General features: G+C 64.8%; 1 protein-coding gene and 1 long non-coding RNA gene across 5 annotated transcripts; one reads left to right on the forward strand and one right to left on the reverse strand.

Moving 5' to 3' along the window:
- Nucleotides 1–384: 384 nt before the first annotated feature.
- On the forward strand, nucleotides 385–17271 carry TRAF7 (TNF receptor associated factor 7). 4 transcript variants are annotated; one of them, XM_047712832.1, is made up of 21 exons: nucleotides 385–538; nucleotides 7406–7522; nucleotides 7746–7803; nucleotides 9516–9607; nucleotides 11258–11374; nucleotides 11722–11814; nucleotides 12024–12057; nucleotides 12701–12884; nucleotides 12987–13121; nucleotides 13779–13996; nucleotides 14073–14146; nucleotides 14385–14433; nucleotides 14513–14640; nucleotides 14810–14892; nucleotides 15514–15553; nucleotides 15642–15758; nucleotides 15842–15964; nucleotides 16172–16291; nucleotides 16379–16510; nucleotides 16590–16709; nucleotides 16885–17271. In XM_047712832.1, exons 2-21 carry the CDS (start codon nucleotides 7442–7444, stop codon nucleotides 16897–16899), a joined length of 2013 nt encoding a protein of 670 aa, XP_047568788.1. In that variant the 5' UTR covers nucleotides 385–538; nucleotides 7406–7441; the 3' UTR covers nucleotides 16900–17271. The 4 variants fall into 4 exon arrangements, with proteins under 4 accessions (XP_047568788.1, XP_047568790.1, XP_047568789.1 ...); XM_047712834.1 differs by having other exon boundaries at nucleotides 12987–13115; XM_047712833.1 differs by lacking the exon at nucleotides 385–538 and adding an exon at nucleotides 5307–5482.
- LOC125090276 (uncharacterized) lies at nucleotides 6224–11258 on the reverse strand. The gene is made up of 3 exons (XR_007124269.1): nucleotides 10482–11258; nucleotides 8154–8453; nucleotides 6224–6973 (listed from the first exon to the last, which is right to left on the reverse strand). It is a non-coding gene; the product is annotated as an uncharacterized LOC125090276 (long non-coding RNA).
- Nucleotides 17272–17296: the final 25 nt, after the last annotated feature.

A 17296-nucleotide genomic window follows, 5' to 3' on the forward strand; every position in this document is an offset into this window, starting at 1 on the left:
GGGGCCGGCGCGCCCCCTCACATCCACGCGGGGGCCGGCGCGCCCGCCTACGGAAGGAAACCCAGCCCACCCGCCGTCGACCCGAAAGAACGGCAGAGCGCGTGGCTCAAGCTTTTATAGAAAGGGCCCCACCACTGTGATTGGGCCATCCTGGCGGAAGTACCGCCCCCCCTCACCGCTGATACGCTCCGGGCTTCCCCGGCCCGACGCGCGAAGCTTCTCCCTTTTGCAACGGGCCATCGAACATCATCGTGAGCGACAGCCGCGAACAGCCAGTCAGACTCCGACCTGCAACATAGAGTGATTCTAAAGCTGCCAATCCCGCCCTGCGACGTCGGAGCCGCCGGAAGTCGTAGTTTCTGAGGAGCCGCGCGTGATGCAGCCCGCCGGGCATTGAGAATCCCAGAACTACAAGTCCCGGCGGGCGCAGCGCACGAGCGCCTTCGGCTCGCGCCTCCCGTCCCTTTCCCGGCTGGCGGCCGCGGGAGCACGATGAAGCGGGAGGGTGGCGCTGCCGCTCCCGGGCGGCCGCGGGCGGGTGAGTGTCCGCGCGGCGCGCCCGGCCTGGGGCTCGCGCCTCGGGGCCGCGCGGTGGGAGCGCCGGGGTCCGCGGAGGGATCGGGCCTGGGGGGGGCGGGGCTGACGCGGGCCGGGGTCTGCGCGTCGGTCTCTCGGTTCTCCCCTTCCTCCCTCATTCCCGCTTCCTGCGTCCGGAGAGCGCCGCCGGGACCCGGTTCTCGTGGGCGCTTCCTCTGCGGCGGCTTTGCTCAGCCCCGCCGCTGTTGACACTTCGCGCCGAGCCTTCTCCGCGGAGCTTTGGTGGAGGTTGAGCTGCCTTCCTGCTCTCCACCCACTAAACACGGTCACCTCCCCCACCCCCTTCGTGACCACCCGAAACGCTTCCAGACATTGCCCAACGTCTTCTGGGGGACAGAGTCCTTCCCCCCCACCCCCGCTCGAGACCCGAGGATCCGGAGCGGGGAGCGATGGACAGTACCCACAAGAGCCCGAGGACTTGCGATGGGCGCTTTTAAAGGAGCAGGACGCCGAGGGGGAGTGCTGGGCGCTCCTGAGTGGCTTGGTGAGGGGGAGGTGCCTCCAGCAAGCAGCCTGGCTTGCGAAGTTGCTGGAAGAGCACGCCTGGCCGAAGGAGCAAGATGTGCAAGGGACCCCGGGGTTAGAAAGGGCTTGGTGCGCCAGTGAGTGCTGGCAGGGGTGAGAGGGGTGCCAGGCTGGGGTGTGGGTGCAGGGGTTGTACATGGGAGAACCAGCAGCAGGCCGAAGTCTAGTAAAGAGCCCCTGGTTGTGTGTGGAGGAAGAACTGGGGTTCAGTGGGGAAGCCGGAGAGGAGGCTGGCGGGCGTGTAGAGGAGAGTGGGCTGGGAGAGGAGGCTCCCACCGCTCACTGGGTCTGGTTCCCGTTGTCTTGAACCGCTTGGACATCGAGCTGGGGCTGAGTCTGCAGTTCTGCTGGATCCCACCCTGCCTTGGAAGGAGATGGGTGGAGAGCAGGGCTGGAGATTCCCCTCCCCTTACTTTGCTGCCTCCCTTGCTTAGAGCTCCAGGCTGCCCAGACCATCTGTCTGCCCTTCTCTCCATCCCACAGACCCCTCCCCACACACACACAGGGCCCCTCTCCTTGGGGCTGCCCACCCCCTGGCCTTTGCCAAGCATGTGGTCTCTCTTCCTCATTCCTTCTGTTTGAGCCTCTCCCTTCCCACACCCCCTCCCTGAAGGCCTGTGTAGCAGACACTACCTCTCTGTCGTAGATCCCTACTTGAGCTGCTCTGGGCATTCACATTTCCCCATGGAATCCCCAGTCCCCGTGTCCTGTGGCTCCTATAGGGTATCGCTGCCCTATTCCCCTGACGTCAGAAACTCCCGCTGAGGGGAATGGGAGTATGGGCGGCCTGGATGAGGGAGGTAATGGGCTGAGAAGGAGGGGAGGTCCTCCTTTCGAGGGTTCCCTATGGAGTAACCCCCACTGTGGCTGTGTGTGACAGTGTCTCTGGAAATGGGTGCAACAGGTCAGAGTCTGAAGCATCAACTTAGCTGGGACAAGAACCCCTAGAAAAGTGCCTCTGGTAGGTTGCATGGGGCTTACTGGTACTCCCGAGCCTCCATCTGTCTCTCCTCCCAGGTCCTGTAGCTCCAGGTCAGACTCACGTTCGGCCGTCCGCACGCAACCCCTCTCCAGCCTGGGGACTGGGCTGCCGTGGGTGTGAACCAGGCCGCAGGACTGGGAGCGCACAACTTGGGAAGTGGGAGAGGTGGGGTGTAAGGGCCCATATTGGCTGGGTGGCCCCCGGCAGCCTGGGTCAGTGGTTTGGCTGCCCCCTCCCTCGAGGCTTGTCTTGGCCTGGGGCTGGCTTCAGTGCACGGTGGGCTCCTCGATTTGGGGCTGGCTTCTGCAGGAGGTGCTACTGTAGAGGGGCCTGCCAAGCCCTCTACTTCCAAGAGATTCCCCCCGGCGTCCTCTGTGCTCTGCTCTCGCCCTTCGGCAGAGGCATTTGCTTGCTTCCTGGGGGAGCATGGAGTCAGGTGGACCAGACCAAGGGGGAAAGGGGCCCTCGGTGTTGATGCTAAGGTCACTGGCAGACCTGGTGCTTGACTATCCCTAGCGGGTATAGTCCTGCTGTCTGGGAGTCTAGTTGGGGGGTGAACCAAGCCCAGGAGCACCCACGCAGGAGTGGGGGTGCCCCACCCAGCAATGAGCGGGCAGGGCACCGGGTGGACAGTGGAGTGGGCTAGTGCGTGTCCAGGCCAGGCTGTGGCCTGCAAGTTTGTATACACGCCACAGCTTCTACGGGGAAGCAGAAAGAGGAAGGCAGGGAGACAGAAACCACACGGGGCGTGGTGAGGAACAGTCAGGGTGGCCTGGAGCCGTAGCCTGGGCCTGAAGCACTGCTGGCCGCTTGGCTCTCGGGCACAGGCCCAGGACTGGTCCCCACAGGTTTAGACTCGCAGCCGGGGTGAGGGGTGGCAAGAGGAATGCACCTGGTTATGGGGGCCACTTTTGCCTGCCCACACCCTCCCTCCAACTCAGGGTCTGGCTTAACTTTGTCTGCAGGGGCACAGATGGGAAGCAATGTCTTGGGCTGCGTGGTGTGAGGGACTAGTGGTCCCCACAGCCAGGTGCTGCGATAGGACCAAAACCACCCTTTCCCAGAATGCTCTCTCCCTGCTCTGGATCTGGGCAGCCCCTTTCTCCAGGAGTCATACAGAGGGGACTACCCCAGGCAGAGGCCTCTCTGTATGGGAGAGAAAGCACAGAAGAGGAGTCTGGCCCCAGGGAGCGGGGGTGGGGTGGGGTGGGGGGAGGCAAAGGGAGTCCCCTGGCTGAGTGGGGGGTTAAAGGAGGGATGCTCTCCCTCCTGCAGAGGGGCCCGTGGGTGCTGGAGAGGCTGGACCGGGGTAGGCAAGGTGAGAGGCTAGGTGGAGGGCTGAGGACACAGCAGCTGTCCAGTCTGGCAACCTTGAGGCCACTGTGGATTAGGACAGTGGGTACAGAGGCTGGGATGGCGGGTGAGGGCAGAGGCCCAGGCTGCCTACTGGGAGGGTAGGGAGGCTGGGGAGGCCTCAAACGGGCCTGCTGAGATGCCGAGGGGATCCCTGACATCACACCCTGCCTGTTTGGGATGGAAAAGTCATGCTAAGGGGACATCAGGGAACAGCTGGGGAAGCGTATGGGGCTTTGCTATGGCAACCCGGCCTGTTTCTGTAGGATTTGGCAGCCCGGCTTGCCAGGGGCCCCGGGCAGGGGCTGACCCAGGGGCTGGGTGGTCCGTGGGTGATACAAGGGGCTGGCCCTGGAGCTCTGGCTGTAGTCCAGCTGGCCACCCACGGTGCCATGCCAGGCAGGGCTGAGGTGTCCTGAGCCCCCAGTGTTCCCCCTGGAGCAGTCACCACCAAATGTGTGGCCTGATGGGGTTTTTGGGGTGCGCCTACCCTCTGGCTGGCTCAGCAGGGCTGTTCAGGAGAGCCCACCACACCCACTGCCTGGGGCCACGGTGGGGGGGGCTCAAGGTGGGGCTTGGCCCCAGTGGGACCTGTTTGTGGCCACCCTCCCCCCGTTCCCTCACTGACAGCATGCACTGCCCCCTCCGTTGGCTGCCAGCTGCACAGACCAAACGGGGGGCCTGGTTCCCACATTCCCAAGGGTAAGGACTTAGGCGATGCTATTGGCCTCTGTCCAGGGGATGGGCCGGGGAGGGGTTCCCCAGGGAGATGGCCTGTCCTCTGGTGCTCGCTGCCCAGAGAAGCGGGCTGGTGGAGGGACCTTCCCAAGGAGGAGCTGGGGGTGGGGAAGTCCAGGGGCTGGGGCATGATAGGTGCATCTCTAGTTCCTCGTCGGGCAGGGAACGCACCCCAGGGCCCCAGAAGCCCTTTGGACATGGACGTGGGTGGACAAAGATCCCTGGGCCTTGACCGTGGGCTCAAGCAAGGGGCTGCAGGGACGCTGATTCTGCACTGACCCTCAGTGCCCATGGGCACCACTGTCCCACAAGCCTTACCTGAGGCGGGCAGACCCATCTCCAGCAGGACCTGGGGTCTTCGGATTTTAAGAGATGGAATCCTTGGCTCCCTCCCTTGGGCTCTGCTGAGGCACCTGGAACAGGCAGAGTGGGGACTCCGCTGGGGAGGGGAGGGCAGCTGTGGGGGGCGGACAGCCTATCTCACCCTGCTCCCGCCCCAGCTGTGCCTGGCAGGCCGAGCCCACGGCTTTTCCCAGGTTGGGCCAGTCCGGTTCCCTAGTTGACAGCACCCTGTCCGCCTGTTGGGGGGGGGCTGATGGGGAGTGGTGAGGAAGCCTATCCCCCAGGGGGCTGGGCACACCCCGAAGCACTGCTGGGCCCGACCAACGAGGGTGAGGAGCTGTGCTGTTGTGTCTCCGGGCTTTGGGCTTACAGAGCTGGAGGATGCCAGGGGAAGACTCTTGCAAAATGCAGCCCCTGGGGAGCGGGGCCAGAAGCTCAGGCATCTTGCTCAATCCCACGGTTGTAGAATCTGATCCTTGCGGTCAGAGGCACACATTTGCGGGGGGGCCGTGGCCTGCAGCCAGGGTCCCGCCCACCTGGGGTCTCCGGCTGGGGCCGCATGCCAACACATGTAAACGGGAAAGCAGCTCCCTCCCTCTCTCCGTCGCTCAGCTTGGCGCCTGGGCCAGGCCTGTAAGTCCTGCCGCCACCCTGTGTCTGGGGCCAGGGCCGCTGCTGGCTGTCAGGGGACTTTCCAGCGGATTTGCATGTGGCCCTGCGTGCCTTTCTGTTTACTTCACTTCGGAGCAAGGGAGCGCCAGACGCCCATTCTCTCAGACCACAGCGAAGGGCATGCAGGCCCCATGGGGGCTGGAGGCCTGGCCACGGTCCCATGGGGGAGTCCCTGCTGGGGTCCCCGGCTGCCTGGACTGTGGGTGCTCCCAGCTGCTGCCTCTGGGCCTCGGGAGCGTGCAGCAGAGGGGGCAGATGGGCTGTGAAATCCAGGTCAGTGTAGGCCAGCCGCCTCCCCGTGAGCACCCCCGTGAGCACCCCCGTGAGCACCCCTCCTCTCTGGTGCCGAGGCTGGAGCAAACCTCGGGCTTCCCGAGAGATGAGTCCCAGCACTCCTCCGAGCTGTCTGGACCTTACCCCAGCCACGGTGGCCCCCGTGATTTCCTGCTTAGCCTGGAGACAGCAGAGCCACTGGAGGTGGGGCGTGTGGACAGGCTATATTCCCACCTCTGTCCAAGGGCCTGATACTGCCCACTCCCAGGAACCTTGCTTCCCTCCCCCCGCCCCCAAGAGGACAAGCCACTGGGCAGCCTGGTCTGGGACACACAGCCAAGTCCCCTGAGTCCCTCCCAGCAGAGGGCGTGGTGGGCAGGAGGGCGAGGTTTTGGCCAACCTCTTGGGTCCCTCTATCTAGCCAGACCCCCACTGGGCACTGTGAGCACCCGGCAGGGGCGGGGGAGGTTGGTGCTTTGTGGCCGTGCCAGCTCTGGCTGACCGCTATCCCATGGAGGCCTGAGTCCAGAAGACCGGGAGGTTGGCATTACAGGTGACATCTGAAGGGGCAGGCAGGAGAGAGAGGAGGCAGTGGGGCAGGGCGGGCAGCAACAGATAGCTCCGGAGCACAGTGTGGAGACGCAAGGCTAGAGGGCCAGCCCCTCCCTGTGGACTTGGAGGACCACTGAGTGGCTCTGGCGTGTGTATGTGAGGGAGCTGGGCCGGGGCCCAGCAGAGTGGGCACAGAGTGTGTCTCTTGCCTGCTCCCACAGGGCGGGAGGCTCAGCATCGAACCGCAGCGTGGGCCCAGCCTGCCACACCCCTCCCGCCCCACAGGAGCGAGACCAGCTGACCTCCTCGGGACCTGCTGAGTCCGGTTCTGACTGCCGAGCTGGGTAGTGGGTGACGAACCTCTGGTGTGGCAAGGGGGCTGCTGCTCGCCGGTCTCCAGGGTAGAGAACACTTGGGTGCCTGGTGTGTGGCCCTCCTCCTGCGGGGGGTGCCTGCCTCGAAGCTGGGGTGGCTACAGCTGACTGGGGGCCACAGCAGGAGACCCTGACACTGGGAGGGGCCCTGGGGAGGTGGGCACTGCCCCCGCGAAGGAGCAGCTCCCCCTAGCCGACCCGCATTCTGGGGGGCTCTAGCAGCTAGTGCTCCGGGGGCCCAGGCAGGCCCCTCTGCGGGTGTATGTGTGTGTTGTCGTGGGGGCAGTTCTCAGAGGCCAGGAGGAGTTCCCCTGTGCCTTCTCCCTGCCATCTCAGCCCAAGTCCTGAGCTGGGGCATCAGAGCGTAGCCCCTGTTTCCAGAGTAGGAGGCCTGCCCAAGCTCAGGAGTCAGGGCTCTCACCTCCTGCTCCTGCCTGAAAATGGCTTGACCTGTGTGATGAGGCTGAGTGCTGGGCCCCAGGAGCGTCACTGACAGGCTCTCGGGGGCGTGGCCGCTGTCCTTCCGCCAGGCAGACTGGGGCTTTCTGGGCCGATCGCACCTACCCTGACAAGAAAGGGGCATGGGGCTTGATCCCACCCTGTGTGCCACACCACCAACCAGCCGAGGCCCGGGACACTTGCCCTCTGACCCAGAGGACCCGACACGGAGCGCCTTGAGGGCTCTCCACCTCTGGGGCGGAGCTGGTGGCTTTTCTACGGGGCTAGGCCTTGAAGGAAGGAGAAGCGCCTGCCGCCTGCCTACACCCAGGGCCTCCTCCCTCCCTCGGGGCTGTGCACACCTGGGGCTGGGCGGGCGGGCGGGAGGGGGGAGGGAGGGAGGGGAAGGGACTTTGCCCACAGGGCCGGCTTCTGTCCTCCGGTCGGGCCTAGTGGCCGAGAGGCCAGGGTGCCCATCGTGGACCAGCCAGAGCAGGGTGTCTGACAGGGGCCGAGGCCACCATCGCTGAAGCCCCTCCCTCGTGCCCCCCCACATCAGGAGACGCGGCCGGAGGACCCTAGACCCCTCTAGAGCATGAGCTCTGGCAAGAAGGCTCGCTACAACCGCTTCTCGGGGGGCCCCGCCGACCTTCCCGCCGCAGACGCCACAGCTTCGGTAAGAGCGGACCTCATGGCCATGGGCCCCCCAGCTTCCAGAGGTGTCCTCTCCCCACCCGGGGGGCCTGTGGGAGGGCCAGGCGGGCGTATTGGTGACGTGTCCCTGTGTACGCGCCCGTGCCCGCGGGAACATCGGCAGGAGAGTGTGTCCGTGCGCACTCCTGTGTGTGTCCCCGTCCTCTCTGGGGCTTGGTGCCAAGTCTCCTGCATTCTCCCTCCAGACCAGAATGGAAACGACCTTTGGGCCTGCCTTTTCGGCCGTCACCACCATCACAAAAGGTGAGCCTGCCAACCCAGGCCTGTCTGGGCTGTGCAGAACCTGGGTGCCCCAGACCCCTTGCCAGCCAGGGTCCTGCAGGGGTGGCAGTTGGGGGGCCTGGTGCTGGAGAGTGGGGGGGAGCCCGCAGGCCGGCTCCTGGCTCCTCCTCCACACTGCCATCCCTGCCCCCTCCCCAGGGCCTTCTCCGTTCCCTGTTTGGGGGGGCGCTGCCCAGACTTCGCCAGCACCCCCACCCATCCTTCCCTTGTTCTAGTGAGCCCCAGGTCATCCCCGCCCCAGGCTCCTAGCAGCCCCCCAAAAGGCCAGGGCTGGGGAGCACAGGGGACATGGGTGGGTGACAAGTACTCACAGGAGTCCTTTCTGCAGCCAGGTCCCACCGCCGGCTGTGTGTTCAAGGTCCTCAGGAGCTAATGTTCCCGAGTCCCTGGGGGTTGGGGGGGGTGTGGCCCCTTCTCGTGGGGCTGGGCAGACTTCAGACAGTGTGTGTCCTTCTGCTCGTTCCGTGTGCTACTCCTCGCTCTGTAGCTGGAGGCTCAGCTTTCCCGGGCTTCCCTCCGGCGGGGTGGTGCCTGTGCTCACACCACCTCCTTTGGCACCGGTGACCCAGCCAGACGCTCTGAAAGTGCCTTTTCTTCTTCAGTGTTCTCTTCTGAAAAAAAGAAGTGAATGTCCCCTCTCATCCCACCACCCAAGGCCCTCTCCTGAACGCCTCAGCCCTTTTCAGAAACAGCCCAGCTCCCCAGCCTGGCATCCCCAGCTCCCAGGCTCTCGCCCCACCATCCAGTCCCCCGTGGAGGAGATGGGTCAGAGCCGGGCGTGAACAATGGCTTCACCTGGCCCCTCACGTTACAGATAGGGAAACACAGCAGCTGCTCAAAGCCTGAATCATGACCCCAGGTCTTTGGGGCTGCTTGTGATGTCTGGGTCTGGCTGGGACCTGAGGCTGGTGCCTGCAGGGCCTGTGAGGAAGGTTCTCGGGCTCCCACGAGGACCCCTCACCAACACCTTCGATGGAGTGCTCTGAGAAGGCCCGAGGCTGGTTCCAGGTTCTGGGCAGGGGAACAGGTGGAAGTTTCGTGGACCCCAACATTGGGCCGTCTCCCTGTCCCCACCACACACCAGCAAAGGGGCCTCAGACCTCTCCGTCCCTCCGTTTTCCCCCTCATTAGTCTCTCAGAGCCCTTCGCCCCCAGCAGGGTTTCCTCGAGGGCCAAAGCTCCCAGCAAGTGGCCACAGGTGTGATCACTCAGGTGCTGGCCTCGTGCCTCCACTGGGCGCAGGGTGACCCCGGGATCGGGCTGGGTGTGGGAACTGGCAGAGGCAGAGAGAAGAGCCTCCCACCCACTGTTCAGCCTGCCCAGGGATCTGAGTGTCAGGGGCTGCTCCCTTCTTGGGCCCCCGGGGCTCTAGCTAGGGACTCGGGCCAGCTCACGCTCTTGACCTTGCCCTACATAGTCCCCTGGCTGAGGGCAGTGACTTCCCAGCTGCCCACCAGCCCAGCCCCAGCCTAGTAGCTCTCAGGTCGAGGAGGAGACAGTGGGAGTGCGTGGAGGCAAGGAGACCTCCTGGAGAGGACTAGTTCCATGTTGGGTTCAGCACCCCCCACCCCTGCTGGGCCCATCTGTCCAGGGTCCCACCTCCCACCACAATGGGCTGGGCGTGCTCCCATGGCCAACACTCATGGCATCCCCGCCCTCTTTTCTGATCACAGCTGATGGGACCAGCACGTACAAACAGCACCGCCGGACGCCATCCTCCTCCAGCAGCCTCGCCTACTCCCCGAGGGATGAGGAGGACAGCATGGTAGGTCTGTGCCGTGACCACCTCTCCCCACAGCCTCCCGCTTTGTCATCCTGCTCAACGGCCAAGTCCCAGGAGTAGCTGAAGGGGAAGGCTCAGCTGGGAGGCAGGCCTCGAGCTAAGGTCTGTTGGGTATAGTAGGCTGGGGAGGCTGAGGGCTGGTGTGTCCAGACACCCTAAGGCCTCAGCACCCATGGCTGGACTGCGTGGAACAAGTGGCCAGAGAGGGCAACTAGGCCAGGTTGTGCAGGGCCCACAGGCTGGAGCCGTGGGAGCCACAGAAAGTTGTCACGAGATCAGGTTTTTGTGTTTAAAGCTGCCTCTACTGTTGAGTAGAGAGTGAGCGGGTGGGCTGCTGGGTGGAGGTGGGAGGCCCAAGCAGGTGACTGGAGGGTGGGCGGCCCGAGTGGGGCATGGGAAGCCTATGGGAGAGCCAGGGTGAGGAAGGGAGTCGGGGCAGCATAGGGCTCACTGTTAGTGCCCAGACCATGTGGCAAGGGTCACCATGGCTGTTCTCTGCCTGTTGGGGCCCTGGGCCCACTGGGGGAGGGGAGGACCTGCCCTGAGCCAGGGCTGGTTCAGGCCCTCCTGCCACTCACCTGTCCCTGGCCTTGCTTTCTCCTTTCCCTCGGTGGGACCTCACCAGTGTCTGCCCGACGGACTCCAGCTGGTTCTCCTTCCCTCCCAGCCCCCAGACCCCAAGTCTTCACATGCTGGGCTGCCAGGCTTTATTTCCAATTTAACATGAGCAAAAACAGAGTTTTTAGTTATTTGAACGTGCTGCGTGCTAGGCAGTGCACAAGGCCTTCTCGAAGCACGAAGCAGATACATCTCCCTCTGGTTCTGCCTGCCTCAGTGTGCGTGACATCCGACTCACCTGTGGCTGGCGGGGAGGGCGTTTTCCCAGCCTCCCAGAGAGGTTTGGACCCGGGCAGCCGGGCCGTGGCTGGGTGTGGAGGCAGGAGGTCTGTGGTTCGTGAAGGAGGCTTCTGAGTGGGAGAAGAGGACGGTGGGGAGCAGCTGCTCTTACAGGATCTCTCCTGGGGGTTCTAGGCCAAGAAGGGGGAGGGAACAGTCACCCCTACCCGGTGCTCCCCCAGATCCTCCCCCTCAGTGGCTTAGGCAGAGACAGGTCCCCGTGGCCCTGCTTCCTGCTTCCAGCATCTCGGCCAGGGTTTGGGGGGCAGGGGGGTGTCCCTGCCTTCCCTGGGAGCCTCATCAGCCTGGCCTAGTGCACCTGGCTAGGGAAGCCAGATGGGCAGCCAAGCCCCAGGGGACCCAGAGCCCTGAAGCCTCCGCCAGCCATCCCTTTCTGTAGCCATCCAGGCGGTGAGGCCAGCCCTGGCCCGGCTGATGGAGGCGCCCCGTGTGCAGCCCACACTCCCTCACGGGAAGCAGGAAGCAGGCCAGGCGAGCGTGTCCTCCTGGAATTGAATAGCAGGAAGTCTCTCCATTTACACAAAGAAAGTTGGCAGACGTGCGCGGGTGGCCCAGCAACAGGGCCGGGACCGCCGGGCAGGCCCGGGGCCTGGGCACCACACGGGCTTCCCGGGCACACGCAGTGGCCCTGCGGGGCCAAGGGAGCGCCTGCCAGGACCGGGGGGCTCTGCCCTGCCCGCGGGCTGACGGGCTGCCTGCCCCTGTGCCCCGCAGCCCCCCATCAGCACGCCACGCCGCTCTGACTCGGCCATCTCCGTCCGCTCTCTGCACTCCGAGTCCAGCATGTCCCTGCGCTCCACGTTCTCGCTGCCCGAGGAGGAGGAGGAACCGGTAGGTGTGTCCACCACAGCAGGGTGGCCCCTCGTGACGCAGTCGGTGGCGGTGGCAGCCGCACCGTCCCCCCGGGGCCTGGTGGGAGGGGGTGATCTGGCCTAGCCTCCAGGCCCATTCTTCCCACTTCCCAGCCCTGGGGCTACCCAAGACCGGCTCTGGGGAGTGAGGGAGGAGCCCGCGTGGGGTCCCCTCTCAGTTCCCATCGCAGGTGGACAGGACGTGCTGATAACCCAGGGCCGGGGCCCTCGAGCTCAGGCCCAGCCCCAGGACTCAGCAGGCCCTTGTTGGGCCCCCCTGTTCCTTCCCACGCCTGCGTTTGCTCACCCTGCCTGGCCCGGTTCTAGGAGCCGCTGGTATTTGCTGAGCAGCCCTCGGTGAAGCTCTGCTGTCAGCTTTGCTGTGGTGTGTTCAAGGACCCCGTGATCACCACGTGCGGGGTAAGGCTGCCCTGGCCCGCCCGGCCCGGTCCTTCCTGACCTGTCAGCATCACGAGGCTCAGGCAGGATGCCGGCCCTTCTGCTGTGCAGCCTTGGCCTCCGTTCCAGGCCTGGTGTGGCCGCCCAGCAGGTTCCCCTGCAGGCGACACAGACCCGGGGGTGGGGGCGACTCTGTGGTTATGGCCCAAGCCCACCCGTTGTCTCCACAGCACACGTTCTGTCGTCGATGCGCTCTGAAGTCAGGTAAGGCCCTTCCAGACCTGGGCCCCACCACCTCATTACCCAGCTTGGGGGGGGGGCGGGTCCCTCCAGGGAGGTCCCGGCTCACACCCAGCACCGATGGGGCCCCTGGTACATGCTGGCTTCTTCCGAGTCCACCCCCCAGCAGCAGCCCTGGGTGCACGTGGGCCGGGCTCCACACATGGGCGGGCAGAGCAGCGAGACCCACAGCTCAGGGGCTCCGGTCTCAGTGGCTGCTGTCTTTGGCATGAGCCGTCCACCTCACTGTCCCAAGCCTTGGCACCCCGGGTCCGGGCTGGCTCCCTCTGCCCTGTCCCAGACTCCTGAGTCAGCCGAGAGGCAGTGTCACCTCCTGCTCGCCCAATGGTCACGCTTAGTGGCCCAGGTGTGCACTCCTCCTGTTCCAGGCACCTCAGTGGGGCAGGTAGACCGGGAGTTGGGGGAGGGGGGTCTCCCCGGATAGAGGTCAGTCCACCTAGCATTATTGTAGGCATGCCACATCAGGACTCAGTTTCCCACCAGCTGCTCACCGGGGGAGACGTCTCCCCAGCACAGACTGGCCCAGCAGAGGGCCAGCAGAGCTGCCAGGGACAGGGGAGGGAGGGGCCGGGGGCGGAGGGTGGGGTCAGCGTGTCTTCCCCTGCAGAGAAGTGCCCCGTGGACCACGCCAAGCTCACGGTGGTGGTGAACAACATCGCGGTCGCTGAACAGATCGGGGAGCTCTTCATCCACTGCAGGCACGGCTGCCGGGCGGCAGGGAGTGGGAAGCCCCCCGTCTTTGAGGTGGACCCCCGAGGGTGCCCCTTCACAATCAAGCTCAGTGCTCGCAAGTAAGTGATCCCTTCAGTCCTCATCCCCACCGCCCAGGGGCGCAGAGCATGGGCCACTGGGCATTAAACCCCCCAAGCCCACCCCGTACTCTGCCCCACCAGGGACCACGAGGGCAGCTGCGACTACCGGCCTGTGCGATGCCCGAACAACCCCAGCTGCCCGCCCCTCCTCAAGATGAACCTGGAGGCCCACTTGAAGGAGTGTGAGCACATCAAGTGTCCCCACTCCAAGTACGGGTGAGTGGGCGGGGCGGGCTGTGGGGGGGCTGCCCGGGGCTGGGGGCCGGGAGGCAGGACGGTGGGGGGTGGGGGTGGGGGGCTGGGCTGGCATTCACAGTCCCTCCTTCAGCAAACCTTTGTTGAGATCCACTTGTGTGCTGAGCGCTGGGGAGACAGCCAGGGTCCCAGGGAGACGGACCCTAGCGGGAGCCACACCACCATTCCTGTAATTACAAACTGAGGTACAGGTGCGGTGAAGGAGAGCCCTGAGCACCCCCGGAGCACAGAGGGCTCGCAGTGGTCGGGAAGCCTGGGGCAGGGATGGCCCTGAGGGCTCACACGTGTGCGTGGGAGCCCAGGAGCTGCGTGGGGGCCAACACGGGTGGAGAGGAGAGCCGAGTGTGGCGGGGCCAGAGAAGAGGCAGGTCTGGGAGGCCGGCAGAGGCTGTGGGCTAGCCCTTGAAGAGCTCTGATTAGTAGCAAAGTGACATTTCCTTGCAAAGCGGCCTGCGAGGTGCTGAGCGGTTGCAGGACTCATGGGCAGGCAGCCAGCGTGGGGAGGACTGTGGCAGAGAAGTGGGACTTGACAGACATTCTGGGGTATGGGGAGCCGGGGAGGGCCCCACCAGGCAGGCCGGTGAGTGGGTGGGCAGGGCAGCCATCCTGTCCCTCCAGGTGCACCTTCATCGGGAACCAGGACACCTATGAGACGCACCTGGAGACTTGCCGCTTCGAGGGCCTGAAGGAGTTCCTGCAGCAGACAGACGACCGCTTCCACGAGATGCATGTGGCGCTGGCCCAGAAAGACCAGGAGATCGCCTTCCTGCGCTCCATGCTGGGCAAGCTCTCCGAGAAGATTGACCAGCTGGAGAAGAGCCTGGAGCTCAAGTTCGGTGAGGCCAGGTCCCAGAGAGGGCGGGGTTGCAGCTCCTCCTCCTCCTCCCTGACACCGTCTTTCTGGCCACTCAGATGTCCTAGATGAAAACCAGAGCAAGCTCAGCGAAGACCTCATGGAATTCCGGAGGGACGCGTCCATGCTGAACGTGAGCACGGACGATGGCCACGTGTGGGGGCGGGGTTCCCGCAGGGGCAGGGCCAAGTGCATGGGGCGGGTCAGCAGGGCCACAGGACCGCCCCTCGGCTTGGGCCCTGACAGGAGTTAGGTGTCTTTGCTGGGGAAGGCTGCTGCTGCACCACCTGTGCCCAGGCCCTGGGCCCGGCCTGGGGGCAGGCGGCCCACCGAGCCACAGCCAGCATGCCCTTCGCTCTTGGCCTTGGCAGGATGAGCTGTCCCACATCAACGCGCGGCTGAACATGGGCATCCTAGGATGTGAGTACAGGCCTGGGGCTGCTCCCTCCGCTGCCCCTGAGCGCCGCCAGGCCCTCACTGGCTCCTCGCGTCTCTGCAGCCTATGACCCGCAGCAGATCTTCAAGTGCAAAGGAACCTTCGTGGGCCACCAGGGCCCAGTCTGGTGTCTCTGTGTCTACTCCATGGGGGACCTGCTGTTCAGCGGCTCCTCTGACAAGACCATCAAGGTGAGTGGGGTCTTGCCTCGAGGGTAGGCATGCGTGCAACCCCTGCTAGCTCTGGCCTGCCTGTGGGCAGGGCTTTCCCGAAGCACACCTACCATCCCCATTCCCACCGTGCTGCCCCCTGGCATGGGGCTGACCCCGCTGGGACCCACCCGCATGCTGGTCTCTGCAGGTGTGGGACACATGTACCACCTACAAGTGTCAGAAGACCCTCGAGGGCCACGACGGCATCGTGTTGGCCCTGTGCATCCAAGGGTGAGTGTGGCCACGGTGCTTATGCAGAGCCAGGGACGGGATACCCCGTGCTGCCACCGCTGGGGCAAGGAGTCAAGCTTGTGTGGTCACGTGTGTCCTCATGGGGCTGTGTCTACCCCTCCTGTGGGGCACCCTCACCTTCGAGCAAGGCTGGTGGTGCATGGGCCCTCCCACTCTCTAGAAGTACGTTTAGGAGGTGTAGCCCCAGCCCTGGGGTGCCTCGGGCAGCAGAGGACAGAGCAGGGGCAGGAGCTCAGCAACCACTCACAGGCCTGTAGCCAGAGCCTTGGGCGCAGCTCAAGGTCAATAGGACCACCGCTACCCCCCTCACCCCCAGAATAGCCCCTTCTAGACCTTCCCTCCTGTCTCTTGTCATGAGGCTCTATGTTATGGACTTGAGCATGAGAGATGGAGAGACAGAACGGCGCTCCCAGAACGCAGTGGCTTGCCGGCCAACAGCGCTAACAGGGGTCATTACCTCCCAGCTCACTGTCGGACACTTGCCAGGCAGGCGGTAGGGGGCCAGGCTTCTACTCCCAAGGTTCCCTCACTGAGACAGGAAATCCGAGGGAGCGGGAGCAGCCCTGGCGCTGCCCTGACCCCGCGGCTCCGCTCCCACAGGTGCAAGCTGTACAGCGGCTCTGCGGACTGTACCATCATCGTGAGTGGGGCTGCGGCCGGCGGGTGCGCTCTGGGGAGCCAGGCCTGCCACCTCGCTGGGGCCTGAAGCTTTCTGTCCTCCTTGCCAGGTGTGGGACATCCAGAACCTGCAGAAGGTGAACACCATCCGGGCCCACGACAACCCGGTGTGCACGCTGGTCTCCTCACACAACATGCTCTTCAGTGGCTCCCTGAAGGCCATCAAGGTCAGGCAGGGCACCGTGTGTCTGCGCGTGGGGCATCGGGGGGCTGCCTACCCCCCTGCCCATGCTCATGGCCGCCCCTGCAGGTCTGGGACATCGTGGGCACTGAACTGAAGCTAAAGAAGGAGCTCACAGGGCTCAACCACTGGGTCCGGGCCCTGGTGGCCGCCCAGAGCTACCTGTACAGCGGCTCCTACCAGACAATCAAGGTGGGCCCGTGTGCCCTTTCCGGTGCCGGGACCACCCAGACCTGCCCCCGGGGGGCTCCTCCTCCACTGTCTCCTCGCTGCTGGGGCAGGGAGACCCTCATACCCTTCCCGGGGGACGGGTGGGCTGCTCCCAGTGTCCAAAGCCTTGGAGAACCTGGGACTGAGAGGTGCCTGGCCTAGGACCAAGTGGCCTGAGCTTGTCCGCAGATCTGGGACATCCGGACCCTCGACTGCATCCATGTCCTGCAGACCTCTGGCGGCAGCGTCTACTCTATTGCAGTGACGAATCACCACATCGTCTGTGGCACCTACGAGAACCTCATCCATGTAAGGCGGACGCCCCAGCCTGGGCCTCCCCCTGGGCCCCTGTCCCCCCAAGTCTGTGGCCCTGACCTGCCTGCACCACTCCCGCAGGTATGGGATATCGAGTCCAAGGAGCAGGTGCGGACCCTGACAGGCCACGTGGGCACTGTGTACGCTCTGGCAGTCATCTCCACACCAGACCAGACCAAAGTCTTCAGCGCGTCCTATGACCGCTCGCTCAGGGTGCGTGCTGGCCTGGTGGGGGGCGGCTGTGGGCGGGCAGGTGGGCCCAGCTGGGTGCTCACACTCCACACGCCCCCAGGTCTGGAGTATGGACAACATGATCTGCACGCAGACCCTGCTGCGTCACCAAGGCAGCGTGACTGCACTGGCCGTGTCGCGGGGCCGGCTCTTCTCGGGCGCTGTGGATAGCACTGTGAAGGTCAGGGCCTGGGCTCAGGCCTTCCCGGGGCACTGTGAGCCGGGGGCAGGGGGGTGGGGGCAGAGGAGCAGAAGCCCCAGGCAGCTGACACTGGGAGGGCAGGTGTGTGTGGCGGGTGGTGGGGTCACAGCAGCGTGACCAAAGGATCACCTGAACCAGAGCCCTTCCTCTGCAGGTCTGGACGTGCTGACAGAATGCAGGGCCATCTTGGCTTCCTCCTCAACCTCCCAGGCCAGTCCCCACCAGGCTGACCACGGGAGGGGTCTTGGGGAGGGGGGTGTGTCTGCCTGCCCTGCGGGGACAGGCGGGCAGGTTCACCCTGCTAGACAGTGCCCTTCCTGCCCTGTGCCCGGCGAGCCTCTCTTCGCTTGGCCTTGTGATCGTCGCAGCCAGGACAGTGCCCAGCCGCTCTCTCTGGGTGCCAGGTGCGATGCTCGCCCGGCCCACACCCCATCCCCATCCCAGGTGGACCGTGGGCCTTTTTACTCACCTTTTCTACTGTTTTTAGACTGTATATAGATTTGATTACTTCCTGATTGAAATAAAAGCTGCACAGACTGTGGCTATGAGTGGGGACAGTCTGTGGG

This window comes from Lutra lutra, chromosome 18 (assembly GCF_902655055.1).
Source record: "Lutra lutra chromosome 18, mLutLut1.2, whole genome shotgun sequence".
Taxonomy (NCBI): Eukaryota; Metazoa; Chordata; class Mammalia; order Carnivora; family Mustelidae; genus Lutra; species Lutra lutra.

Bases quoted from the DNA above. Each gene is read 5' to 3' on its own strand.
- TRAF7 (XM_047712832.1), top strand. From the start codon at position 7,442: ATGAGCTCTGGCAAGAAGGCTCGCTACAACCGCTTCTCGGGGGGCCCC. The intron at 11,815-12,023 runs GTAAGGCTGCCC...TTGTCTCCACAG, and splicing joins CCGTGATCACCACGTGCGGG to CACACGTTCTGTCGTCGATG. The intron at 14,434-14,512 runs GTGAGTACAGGC...GCGTCTCTGCAG, and splicing joins GAACATGGGCATCCTAGGAT to CCTATGACCCGCAGCAGATC.